Genomic DNA, 13,758 nt, shown 5'->3' on the forward strand with positions numbered 1-13,758 from the left:
TTCAACACTTATAACGCATGCATGAGACTTGTCCAAGGAATATTGATTTAATAATGCAAATCATGGGGCGGTAGCCCACCTTATCCATGGCCTATTGAAAAACGAAACCTCTGATCTTGCTTCGATGCACGGTCTGAGAGCTGAACATGTTGTCGGTCTGATCCTGCAATCTAAATGCAACCGTTAATCTTTTATAATTAAAAAAAAGCAATATACTTTACAAATTTTTAATAGTTAGTGGTTATTTTTGGTATGAACGGATACAATTATGTGTCTATCTCTCTCTCGTATTACGGCACATTTAATAGGCTGCTGCAGCCTTATGCATAGTTCTTGCTTAAAACAACCTTAAAAGGAGGGGGTGGAAATCCGTTTCAGAAGCAAGTCATCTACCTTATTATTTACAGTCGGATAAAGTGACCGACTCATGAGAAAACTATGACATTAATTACTTGATCACAAACCCTTTTGAGGCTTTAATCACGATTTAACCACATGGGTTAGGGTAATAAGTTTGCATTCTTCTACTGCCAACTAATGCTAATTCACATGCCCTTGAAAGGCAAACTAAACTAGCTAGCTAGGGACTTTTACAAGACTATACATCAAAAACATATATAATATTTCTGCATGATCCATAATGTTGGGCTGCTCAGCCTTTTCTTTCCTGAATTCGAACCGGCAGGCCGCCCCTCACGGTGGCGGTGAGGCCAGGGGCGAACCGCGGTGTGCGATCAGGTTCGGAAACCTGAATATCAAACCTCCGAACAAGCGCCACCGCGACACTTTTCATTTCCAAGAGCGCCAATTCCTTGCCCAAGCAAACCCTCTCCCCGCCTTGGAAAACTGGGTACTTAAAGGGGCACTCGGGCGTGAAAAGTCCGTTCTTCAGCCACCTCTCGGGCTTGAATTCGAGACAATCAGAACCCCAAACCCGCTCCATCCTGCCCATGCCGTACTGATGGTACGTAACTCTGGTCCCACTCTGTACAAAAGTACCATCTGGCAGCACATCATCCTCTTGGCAATACTTGGAGTCGAATTGTATTGGCGGGTACAGCCTCATGGTCTCATAAATCACCGCATGCAAGTAGTGCATTTCCCTCATTTGTTCAAAACTCGCAACCCAAGATCTAGAACCGGATCCACTCAGACCCATGACCCGATCCGATTCCTCTAGAATGGCCCGTTTGACTTCCGGGTGCTGAGAGAGCAAATAAAACAAACTGGTCAACCCGGAAGCGATGGTGTCCCGACCCGCCAACAGAAAGCTCACGACAATGTCCCGGAGATACTTATCGTCGTCAATGTTGGCCATAAACCGAGAGAGAAGATCCTTTTGTGTTGAAAAATTACCCATTTCCCGGCGCTGCTCGATCATGCTCTTGGCTAAGCTGTCCACCATCTTGACGGCGTCCCTCAGCTGCCTCTCCGAGCCAATGTTGAAGAATCTCTTGATCTTCCACACGATCGGTGATGACGTCATCGCCCGCTCCGCGGAGAGCTTCGACGCGGTGTCGAATGCCACGGCGAAGTCCGAAATGGGCAGCGACAGCTGGAGACAGCCCGGGTCCAGCCCGAATGAGAATTTACAAATATTGTCGAACGAAAACCGCCGAAAGAGGTCCTGCAAGTCAACGGCGCTGTTTCGGTCTTCGGCTAATGAGGCCAGCAGCGGAATTAGCCTTGATTGGATTTCGGAGCTCACGATCTCGAGCGCGTAGGAGCGGACGGAGACGCTGCCGAGCTCCAGGCTTGCCATTTTGCGCTGGAACAACCACGCGTTGCCGTCGACGTTGAAGATGCCGCGGCCCAGAAGATCGCCTAGGATTGTGGTGAATGGCTTGCCTTTGGGGTAGTTGTGAAACTTGGTTTTGAGGATGTGCTCCACGTTCTCGGGGTCGGCGGTGATGATGTTGCCGAGGACGTGGAGGTGGATGGTTCCGGTGGGCGATTTTCTGAGGAGATGCGTGTACCAATCGCAGAGGTTGTCGAAGTCCTTGGACCAGCTGGAGGTGAGGAAGCTCCTGCACACGTGGCAGTTGCACCATGGCCGGAGCCGGATGATGAAGACAAGTACGGAGAAGAGAGAAAACAGAGCGGTGAAGGAGAAGAAGAAGAGGCAGAAGGCACTGCCAATGGAGTCCAAAGCAGCCATTTTTTTAAGAGAGAGAGAGAGAGAGAGGAAATTGGTTGGGGATGGATGGTGAAGAGGAAGGAGAGCAAGAAGAAGGTGTTTTTATATTGAAGGAGTGTGGTGGGTGAGCTGATTAAATATCGGGGTGTCTGGTGTTGTTTTGGGGATTTGACAAAGTGACAGGCAGAAGCGCAGAAGAAGAAGAGAGGAAAAAACGGCATGAGAAACGCGTGCGCAAAATAACAATTGCATGATGTCATGCTCGTAGTCACTCGTTTTATTTTTATAGCCCACGTGCTTGTATATTCTTTCTAGATGTAGACTCTCTACTGCAAGCGTTACAGTCTCTCTCTATCTTTCTCTCTCCATACAGCTCTCTCTGTTTGTGCCTTTGATGTTGGCTTGCGTGGCATTTTTTGAATTTTTATAATTTTGGTTGTCCTTTTTGGTCCAACGTAACATCTGATGTTGACTTGATGAGAAGGGCCTTGGCTGGCACGAGCTTTGCTACTTGCAGCTTAGTGGCTGTTACTACTAAAGCCTCTGCATTTTTTATTTTCTTATTTTTGGGTAATTTGTTTAAATTAAACAAAACTCATTCTTTCTTTTGGCAAAAAAAACTAAAACAAAAAGGAAACAGTAAAATACTTCTGCTCATACGCACTTTTATTAAAAAAAAAAAATCTTGAATTTTCATTAAGCAAATTCAATTGCTTACTGAAAAGCACATGGGATTGCTTCCTAAAAATTCACATGTTATGTGCTTCTCCAAAAAACGCGTCTATAACGTAAAAACACTTCTAAACTTTTTTATCAAACATTACCAAAATCGCTTTTAACTATTTTAAAAGTACTCTTAAACCGACCGTAAATAAATTATTAATTACTATTAAGGGTTTGACAATTCTGAAAGTTATTTAATAGTAGTCAATATCTTTTTGGACAAGTAAGGACAAAGCCCATGTGACCTCATGTCTTATCAACGTAACACTTTTCTTTTTCTTCATATTTATCTCCCTCTCTTCTATCCCCTTAATCTTCAGATTTCCCCATTGTTTGCAGTGGGTGTTGCAACAACAGAAAAGTGCTTTGCGGACTTGTGGGTGCGGAATAGTAAGGTGTTTTTGTACTTTTTTTGGGTCAAAATGTGCTTTTGTACTTGGTGGTCTTTATTGCGCAGTGACAGTAAATAAAACGTAGCAGTGAAGTATTTCTGGACACAATATTCCCCTAGGTTTTATAGCTCAATGACACTAAATTGTTGTCCTTGTTTGTTTAAAAAATTATGTTGGATATCATTGGTTGTTAAAAAAAATATATGTGAGAGTTTGTGTGGCATTTAAAAAGTTGTCATGAACCTCTATATCACCAACCCTTGACTTAAAAGGAAAAAAATAAATTGCGAAGATGAGACATACAATATAAAGAAATTGAATTAATTAAACCAAACTAATTAGTTCTTAATATAATAGAATTTCATTTTAAAAATGAAAAAGATTGGAATTTTTTTTTTATAGCCAGATTTGAAGTTTAAATACTCGCACCAAAGATAATTTAAAAAAAAACAAATTTATTGTATTTGTGGATAAAACATGAGTATAAGACTAGAGGTTAAAATGTTGTAAGAGATTAAATTAGAGATGTTTAGTCCTTAAAAGGAAGTAATCTACATATATATATAGTTAAATTTTCATATAACCCAAAATTGTCCTTACAAAAATTTCAAAACACAACTACTTCATTTTGAGGGGAAAAATAGGTATAAAAAAATTGTCTATTAAAATGAAAATAATAAAAAAGAAATAAGAAATAAGAGTATATGTAAAAAAAGAAAATATTCTTTAAGTATTAAAAAACATCCAATAGTCTAGCCTAATAAAAAATGACATTGATCTGCAGTTGCAGACCAGTAGTCCAAGGGCAAAACTTTAGCTAGCCCACCCATTAAAAAATTTCTAGTTCCACCCTTATAGTAGTCTCAAGTTTGAACCGTAATGACACTTAGCAGTGTGTGTATGAGAAAACCTTGAAAACAGTTATTAATTTGAGAGAAAATCTTATAAGAATATGATTGATTTTCTGATTTTTTTTATTATTGATTTACTCATATTACATTCCTTCTTTCTCTCTTGTGCATTAACAGCTTAACAGCCCTCCAACCGTCTGAATAAATTATCTAACTAACCTTCTAACAGTGTTACAGACTCAGTCTGAATAAAATTCTCTATAAATACATATAAAATAAAGAATGAAAAAAAAAAAAAAAAAACACGAATCGACAATTGACACACGCTTCGAGAGCTAATTTTAATAAATATACTTTTGTCGAACAAAAAATAAAGAGGCTGTTATTTTCTGTACCTCGATTTAAATGATGTCGAAAGACAAAAGTTTCCACTTACCCAAAATGGATCTTGTCTTGATAACGTAAAGCGTAAGCGTGGAGATAGACTTTTAAAAAAGAAGAAGAAGAAGATTTCAGTTCAAAGTAGAACAAATGTATACTAATTGTCTTTTATTTCTATTTAACAGATTAAAAAATTGAAAATGACCTCATGAAAAAGGATGGTTTGCAGCAGACTTTGACAACCCAACCTTAGAACCCCCACAATAATTTTTCCACAAAAAGGACGTTGAATTTATTGCATGGAAAATCACCAAAAGATACTAATTTTCCATAGAAAAATCCAATAAATCTCTAATGCCCTAATAACAAGGAAATTACTGTCAACTTTATCAGTGTGAACATATGACTTAGATAATTTTTTTTCAAACGGTCTTTCTCTCGCACGAAAGGAGAGTCAGGCGAAACAATTAGGGTGTTTTGTCCTTCTCTTATGTCGGTGTCGTTACATGGGTTGTGGTCTTCTGCGTGGATGCCTTCAGGGGCGGAGATACTCTAGGACCTGAGGTGGCCCTGACCCCTCCACAATTTGTTTTCAACGCAGTAAAGTTTGGGTTTTAGTTCATATATTTAACAATGCAAACCATATAACCATTCTAATGGCCCCCCTCCAATTGCAATTCATAAATAACTTCATTTATAATTATATGTAAATTGTTTGTAGGCCCATTACACAACTGACATTAAAAAAAGGAAGTATTAATCCTCTAATAATCAAACCGATGAGCCAAGGGAATAGAAAATAGTTTGACAAAAAAAAAAAGGGGAATAGAAAATAAATAGTTTAAAGGGAAATGAGATTTTATCAGTAGACTTTTCCGTTTTGATACATGAAATTAAGTACAGCGTTCTAAAAAATGTCCATTTTTTCTTATATATATATTATTGATGTAAGATTGAATTTTTTTTTTCTATACTTGTATTACGGTTCGGCCCCTCCACACATACAATCCTGGCTCCGCCACTAGATGCCTTCTCCTTTCTTCGCGGTGCGTCTTTTTCTGTGGAGATCTGGTTTCGTTAGGGTTCTTGTGTTGATCTTTGGCATCTTCTTGGTCGGGTTGCGATAGGGAAATTTTTGTGAGAGGGAAGGTTTCCTAGCATGTTGATTTTTTCAGTGGTTTAGTGATGAGGGTTGCCACATGGAAGGTTTCGCGAGGTGTTGGTGGTGCAAGCCGGGGGTTTACAGGTGGTTGGCATCTAGGTTTTTTCTTGGGCTGAATGGATCTGGTGCGTTCTATGATCCTCGCTGTTGGTCATGATTTTCGACGAATATGGCAGTTGATTGCCATTTCTGTTCTCATCTCTCAGGGTTCTTTTGTGATGGGGGCATGGTGATAGAGCCTTTATTGTTTTTGAGCAATTTTTTGGGTGACACCCTTTGCTCACAGATTCTTCTGGTAAGTGTAGAATTTGCATCGGCGAGTTTGCTGATTAGGTGACGGAGACCAGCCTCGAGGTGGTCTCCCAATGCTCCCTGATGTGTTCGCTAAAACATTTATGAGCTTGTCATCCGATAAACGTTCCTATTACGATGATTTTCTATTGGAAGTTTGTCAAGGTAAAAGGGCAATCTTGTTACCCCTACCCTGTTGGTTTGGGGTCTAGATTAAGAATCAACTTCTACTGGGTATGTTCTAACGCTCACGACACAATACAATGAACTATGAGTGCATAAGAGGTTTTTCTTTGATAGTATTACGTTGTGGTGGGTTGTTCTTTGTGGGACTTGGAGTTGTGCTTTGTTTTGTCTGTTTTGGTGGAGATGAAGTTGCACTATTGTGTGCTCTCTTGTGGGGTCTACTGTGTTGGTTTCTTTTAGTTTTCTTACTTTCAGGTTATTTGTAGTGATTCAAAGTGGCTTGAGTCGGACTCTTTTGTTAGTCCAGGGCATGTATGGTACTCTTTCCTACCTTAATGTTTGTCCCATGTGGTTTTCCTAGGAAGGTTTTAACGAGACCACTGTATTCGTGCCAGTCTTTGTATGTCTTTTTGGTTAAAAATTGGATTATGAGATTACAAAACATAATTTTTTTTATTGTATCAATACAAACCCGTGTTGACGAATAACCAACCCGCAATAAATAAGGAAGGTATAGTAATGCTATGAATGACCCAATATCGAATACTGGTAATAATATCAGCCAAAGAACGTTCTCCTGTACTTCCAGACATGTTGAGCTCCGCATATTCTTGTACAGTAAGGGGGGTCGATTTCGTAAAAGATTTATTCTTTAAAAAAAAACAAGGAAATTACTTTAATGACTTAGGGACCAAGATATATGAGAAATGAAGAAGATTTTCCATGTCAACACGCATAGTAACTAGAACAACTTTTAGTGGATGCGACTATGAATAAAGGAAATCATAGTAATAGATTAGAATTTTTGGTATTCCCTTTAGTTTAATGGAAATTATATTGGGACTTAACTATTTTCTTTTAAAACTCAACAATTCTTGTTGTTGCTATTTTTAAATTCCAACTACTCTAAAGAAAATTTAAAAAGGAACCTTTATTGTTTGCTAGCAATGTTGCCGGCTTCGGCAGGACACTGATTCTCTAGCTCACATACTGTTCATATTGGAGTTTTTTGTGTTTGAGTTAAAATTGTTGAAGTTTGGCTCACTTAAAGATGCGAAATTTTGACAACCACTATTGCTCTTCTATCACGACTACCATCCATACTTAGTCTATTTGGTATGTAGGGAATGCCAATCACAAAATCAATACTAACAGTCATACCGGAGGTTGTTGAGTGCCAGTATCGTTCTTCGTTGATGCTCAAATGAAATTTGATGCTTTTATTGAAAAAAGAAATGAAATTAAGGAATAAAAGATTTGTTAAATTCATAAGATATTCTTATTTAAATAGCCTTGATCCGAAAGGGTTGGTTGAATTGAATTCATGGAACCCAAATCCTACACGCCTTATCCCTTGCAACCCAAAACTAGGCCAGGCATGAGTTGGATTGGATTCGATACATATGGCTGCCTATAGATAAGTAGGTCCTTTCTATTGCTGGCTACAGCAAATGGGTGCGTGTTTTCTTTTGTTTCTTTCCATGCTGGAAACTTTATGCTTCTGGACTTCATCATATTTTTCAGCACTAATGTGGATAAGAAAATATAGCAAACCATTCAAGTTCTCTCGCTCCTCCTTGTGAGTTGTCAGCACGACATCCTTAATTCTGCTCTGTTCCCACTAGCGAGAGAGAGAGAGATTTATGGGATTGACCAACTGCACAGACATATGCATACGTTAGTTAGTGTCTTGTTACTTTCTTGATATGTACAGGAGTGAAAGGTACAGCCGCAGTCATTTTTGCCGACTTCTTTTGATCGGTTTTTCTTTTTATTTTTTTATGTACAACTTCTTTTGATAGCTTTGTTTTAGAACATGTGCTCCACGTTTTAAATGTTGAATTGCAAATATCACGCCAAAATATACAGGCTAGGAGCCCATGTACATTTACTTTATGTCTCAAACACTATGCAGCTGTGCAATATGACTCATCAAGAATTTTATGGTGAGGGCCTTATATATGGCCAGTGGTGCCCTCCAGCTCGGGTAACAAGGGGCCCAAGCCCTAGTTCGATGTGCCAATAGGCTTCTACAGCCTGGGTAGTTGGTGGGCTCCACAAGCTTGGGCTGTTGCTTGGGTTCGCTGATGTTTGTGATGACGTCAGCAACGGAAAATTTTTTTAAAAAAATCTTACAAAAATACTAAAAATTTCAGATTTAAAAAAAAAAAATACTTAATCATATTCTTCACTTTCCACACTAAAAGTCTATACAAATTCATCTCCTCATATTTCATGTAAATAGTGGTTACCCTTGGATTGCCATGGCAATGAGTGGAAGTGCTCTTAGGTGAGGCTTTATGTCTTAACTATTTGATCAAATTGGTCAGTCGTTAGATCAAATTGGTTAGTCTAATTCAATGGTCATTATAACTAATAGAGCTCATGAGCATCTCCAAGGGATATGTCAAATACCAAACATCAAATTTAAATTTGATGGCTGATGTGGCAATTTGACATTTACACAGTTTTACACTCCACTCGATATGTCAAATAAATAATTATTGTAACAGTCAAATTATTTAAGATAAAGAAGAAAAAAAATATAAAAAGAAAATAATAAATGAAAGTAACAACCAGCTGTCTTACAAAGTAATAAAATATTCATTTGACATTTTGCTTTTGGGATGTCAAAAATAACATCTCAACCTCCAGCCTTCATTCCACATCAGCTTTGACACATCGGTTGCAGTGATGTGAGATATTATTTATAGCTGTTAAATGTCTATATGACACTTTTGACACGTTAGTTGAAGATGCTCTAAGGACGACAAATTCTTTTTGTTTTTTTTCTGTTGAACCATGGGCTTGACATTGATTAAAAGAAAAGTCGCACACAATTCGATCGGTTTTACATTATTTTATTCTACTCTTATTTTCTTTGTGTTTTAATTCGTTTTTTTTTTAATATCAACAAAACCCATATTTTCCATTTATTTCATTGTGGATTACGATTTTACGAAACGATTTGCTTGAAATAAAAGTTGTCGGCACAAACACTTTTTAAGGATAAAATATATATAGCCCAAATGTCAAGGTGCATGCATGCCTTAGCTTAGCCGGTGATGTAACCTAGCTAGGTATCATCTTGTAATCTTAAAATTTGAGATAGAATGATATATTCAAGAGATTACCATTTGAAATATAAGTGAATGAGTGGAAATGCAAAGACCTTATTTTCTTCAATATAAATACATAAATCATGTTTCAGTTAGTTTCTGACAGCATCACGGACCCAGGAATTTTTTCATGAGTGGGCTAATATTTTTCTTCAATTTGGAGACTCCAAGTATAAAAAAAAAAAAAAAGGTTTTAAAACTATAAAATAACATATTCTTTTATTTTTTTAAAAACCAAAAAAATCTAAAAAACCCTTTCTCCATTTCTCCCTTTCCTGCTAACCCTGATAAGTATTATATTGCGCTAGAGTGAGGAAGAGAAAATAAGGAGTCAGGGCAAAAGACGAAAAAGCAGCAAAATTTGATTAGAAATTTGATTAGACAGCATGTCTAATCAAATTTGATGTTCAAGGAACTATTTTCTATTTTGACTGTTTGACATATGGTTACATATGCAGAGTCGCATGAGTTGTTAAGTTGCATTCTTTGACATTGAAAAAATAGAGTTATTCGTTTCTCTTCTTCTTCTTCTTTTGTTTTTCTTTTGCAATAAAAAAATTTGTAACAACAAAGTAGAATAATCCCAAAAGTAACGAGTAATACATTGATAATATCGTTGCTATTTATGCTTAAAACTCGGTAACAATGTTGGCTGCCCGAAGATTTAGAGTTCTTAAAAATTTGAAGTTTAGAATTTACGGCTTACGGCTGCAGGAATTTAGTCTTAAAGATAATGGGCAACAAAGAAAAATTCGTTCTGGTTATATCATTTGGCCGATAGTTCTCTTCAATTTGTTGTAACATTTAGTAATCTTTGATGTGAAATATAAATCCTACGTACGTAATCATCTAAAAACACTAACCTGAAACCATTGAATTATCTTTGGAGAAAGTCTTCTTCACTATACCGTTTCTTTCGCACAACTACAATAGGAGACATTTTTCTTTTAAATATGTGCAGGCCGATTAGGTTTCCTACCCACAGGATAACCTATGAGGTGGTAGGGACCGTACAATTTTCTCTCTCTTCATGTGAAACCAAGATAAAAATCGGTTTATTTAATTTATATATTGTTTATATATATGAAGCTGTTTCAATTGATCATGTATTATTAAATGAGGCATTCCCACTGATCATGAATCAGGTCATTATCAAGACATGGGAACAGCCGACACCCAATCAACTTGTTGTCAACAAAAGAAAAAAGATAGTGGAGAAAACACATAAGAGATGATGGCTTTTAAGGTGTGCCATCGTTTTTTAAAAGGAATTTTTCTATTAAGAGGGACGATAGTATATTATGTCAAATAAAGTGAGTAGAATAGTTTTAGATTATATTTCATTATCTAAAATGAGGTATTTATAATACAAGAGTACAAACCGTAGTAGGGCTATACTACGAAACTAAGATAAAGTCCTAATTACATAATATCTATACAAAAGGAAATAAATAGAATTATAATATATTAGGAAGTAAATCTCCTAATTACACTAGGATCTCACTAACACTCCCCCTCAAGTTGGAGTAAAGATGTCGCACATGCGCAACTTGTCAAGTGAGTTGAGAAAGTTACTGGTAGAAACAGTTTTTGTAAGGACATCGGCTAACTGATATTAAGAACTGATGAATGGGAAGGAAACAATCTTCGCATCCAACTTCTCTTTAATGAAATTTCGATCAACCTCTACATGCTTTGTACGGTCATGTTGCACCAGGTTATGTCCAATTGCAATCGCAGCCTTATTGCCACAATATAAATCCATAGGTTTCTTAGGTCCAAAGCCAAGATCTCTCAATAATCTCTTCAACCATAGTAACTCACATACGCCATGGGCCATCCCACGATACTCAGCATCAACACTAGATCGAGACACCACCTTTTATTTTTTGTTCTTTCAAGTAACAAGATTATCACCAACAAACGTAAAATACTCAGACATAGAACGTCTATTAGTAGCTGAACCTGCCCAATCAGCATCTGTGTATCATTCCACATCTGTATGACCATATTTGGAAAACATTAACCCCTTACCAGGAGTTACTTTGAGATATCTCAAAATACGCGTCACAGTTCCCATATGGTCTTCACTAGGCGAGTGCATAAACTGACTCACTACACTCACTGCATATGTAATGTCAAGACGTGTATGAGCTAAATAAATTAATTTTCCCACAAACCGTTGATAGTGCTCCTTATCAGTAGGAATTTGATCATGATATAACCTCAACTTGTGATTCTGTTCACTAGGAGTATCAATTGGTTTACAATCCAACATTCCAGTTTCTACAAGTAAATCCAAAATATACTTCATTTGAGACAAGAAAATACCATACTTAGATCTAGCAACTTCAATCCCGAGAAATTACTTATAGAATATAATGAAATTTGGACAAAAAAAACGAATTAAAAATTTCAATATTATTGTTTAACATTATATTCAACGAAATAAGTGTCACTGTAATATTCTAGAATGCTCTATCTATATATATATAGTATATATTAATATTGGTTCAGAGTTCATCTCTTGGTCGACTTTCATTTTGATGATGAACATGTTGTTGTCATGTAATTGACCAAGTCATCAATATGTGTGTATTCTCTCTACACAGCAACTAGTTTGTCATCCTCAAGTAAACTAGAGATGCCACCGAGAGGGCATACGTGCCAGAATCTGAAGGCCCAAGTCCTTATAACCCGTTCTGGCCAGGAAAAATCTGCAGCAGCATTAGTCATTAGATTCTCTGTAAAACATAAAATGGAGAGAGAGAGAGAGAGAGATTATGATTCCACCAACAGAGAAATGGTGATGTGACAAATGATGTAACAAATCAAACCGAAGCATGAGGCTTTTCTGAAATTAATCACAATTGGGAAAAGTGCGATTATGTAGCTGAATAAAACAAAGGGACTGTCAACAAACATTGATAGCATATATACACGGGGGTCCTTTGATGGTGTAAGTGGCGTCACTGCACATAGAGTCTCTAATTTTTAAAGACCTAAAAAAAAAAAAAAAACTTCTTTATATATATATGTTATAAAGAAGTGAAGCCCAATATAAAAAGGGCTAGAGGGTATTAATTAAAAAATGGAATTATGATGTTGGGGAGAAATTATTATGTCTCCCTTAAAAGCCATTTGCTTTGCCTATAAATAGGCATGATATTTGCTTGTAAACACACACGAATTAGAGAGGCAATTTTTATGTTGTTTCATCCATGCTTGTTTAATTTACTTCTTTGTAACGTAATTTGGAATGGCGCGGTTTTTATACCCCGTCCTGTTATTTTATGGTGGTGTAATTTTTTTTTTACCCATCGCGTTGTAACACAAATTATTGTAATAAAATGATGGTGTGATCTTAAAACCCATCTATTATATCTTGAATAGTGGCGTAGTTATATTGCCCACAATATATGATATATTATGCACTTCATATATATTAGGTGGAGGTTTTTATCCCCACATTTATTTTATTTATGGTATGGTGTAGGTTTATTACCCATACGGCAATATTTATTTAAAGGTGTGGCGCGGGTTTATCGTCCCCACAGCTGCCTTTACTTTTATTTAAAAAGTATGGAGCAGAATTAGTGCCCATACAAGCACATTTACTCTTACTTAAAGTATGATGTGGAATTAACCCTCATACTTTATGAATTTACTTTACCGCACATTTACTTTTATTAAAAGTATGATGTGGAATTAACCCTCATACTTTATAAATTTACTTTACCGCACATTTACTTTTATTTAAAGTATGATGTGGAATTAACCCTCATACTTTATGAATTTACTTTACCGCACATTTACTTTTATTTAAAGTATGGTGCGGAATTAACGTCCATACAACAAGCAATTTACTTTATGAATTTACTTTACCGCACATTTAATTTTATTTAAGGTATGGTGCGGGTTTATCGTCCATACCAGCAAATTCATAGCACTTTATTTTTATCATCAATTAATATACCTGAATAATGAGGGCCTGAAATTCCTATTAATAAGTGGCTTAATGTCCCAGATCTCGAGCCTAAAGTTTTGGATGGCAAATTTGGCAAAACTAGAGTTTGCTGCCTTGGACCTTTCCGGGGACAACTATTTATCATGGGTCCTGGATGCCAAAATTCATCTACAAGCCAATGGCCTCGGACAAACAATTGTAGATGAGAATGATGCTTCGCCTGAATAGAATGCGAAGGCCATGATCTTTCTTCGCCGCCACATCCATGAAGCGCTGAAGAGCGAATATGTGGTGGTTGATGAACCGTTGGTTCTATGGAAAGCTCTAGGTGAAAGATACGATCACCAGAGGATGGTGACTCTCCCAAGAGCTAGATATGAATGGACTCACTTGAGATTTCAAGATTTCAAGTCAGTGTCCGAGTATAACTCTGCTATGCACAGAATTACCTCATTAATGAGGCTATGTGGGGAAAATATATCTGAGGAGGATATGCTTGAAAAAACTCTGAGCACTTTTCATGCTTCAAATGTCCTCCTTCAGCAGCAA

General features: G+C 36.9%; 1 protein-coding gene across 1 annotated transcript; it reads right to left on the reverse strand.

Moving 5' to 3' along the window:
- Window positions 1–425: 425 nt before the first annotated feature.
- On the reverse strand, window positions 426–12,017 carry LOC117632780 (cytochrome P450 94C1). Its single transcript, XM_034366350.1, has 2 exons — window positions 12,005–12,017; window positions 426–2,185 (listed from the first exon to the last, which is right to left on the reverse strand). The coding sequence occupies exon 2, from the start codon at window positions 2,156–2,158 to the stop codon at window positions 653–655; it is 1,506 nt and encodes a 501-aa protein (XP_034222241.1). The 5' UTR covers window positions 2,159–2,185; window positions 12,005–12,017; the 3' UTR covers window positions 426–652.
- Window positions 12,018–13,758: the final 1,741 nt, after the last annotated feature.

The sequence above is a fragment of the Prunus dulcis genome, chromosome 6 (genome assembly GCF_902201215.1).
Source record: "Prunus dulcis chromosome 6, ALMONDv2, whole genome shotgun sequence".
NCBI classification, from domain to species: Eukaryota; Viridiplantae; Streptophyta; class Magnoliopsida; order Rosales; family Rosaceae; genus Prunus; species Prunus dulcis.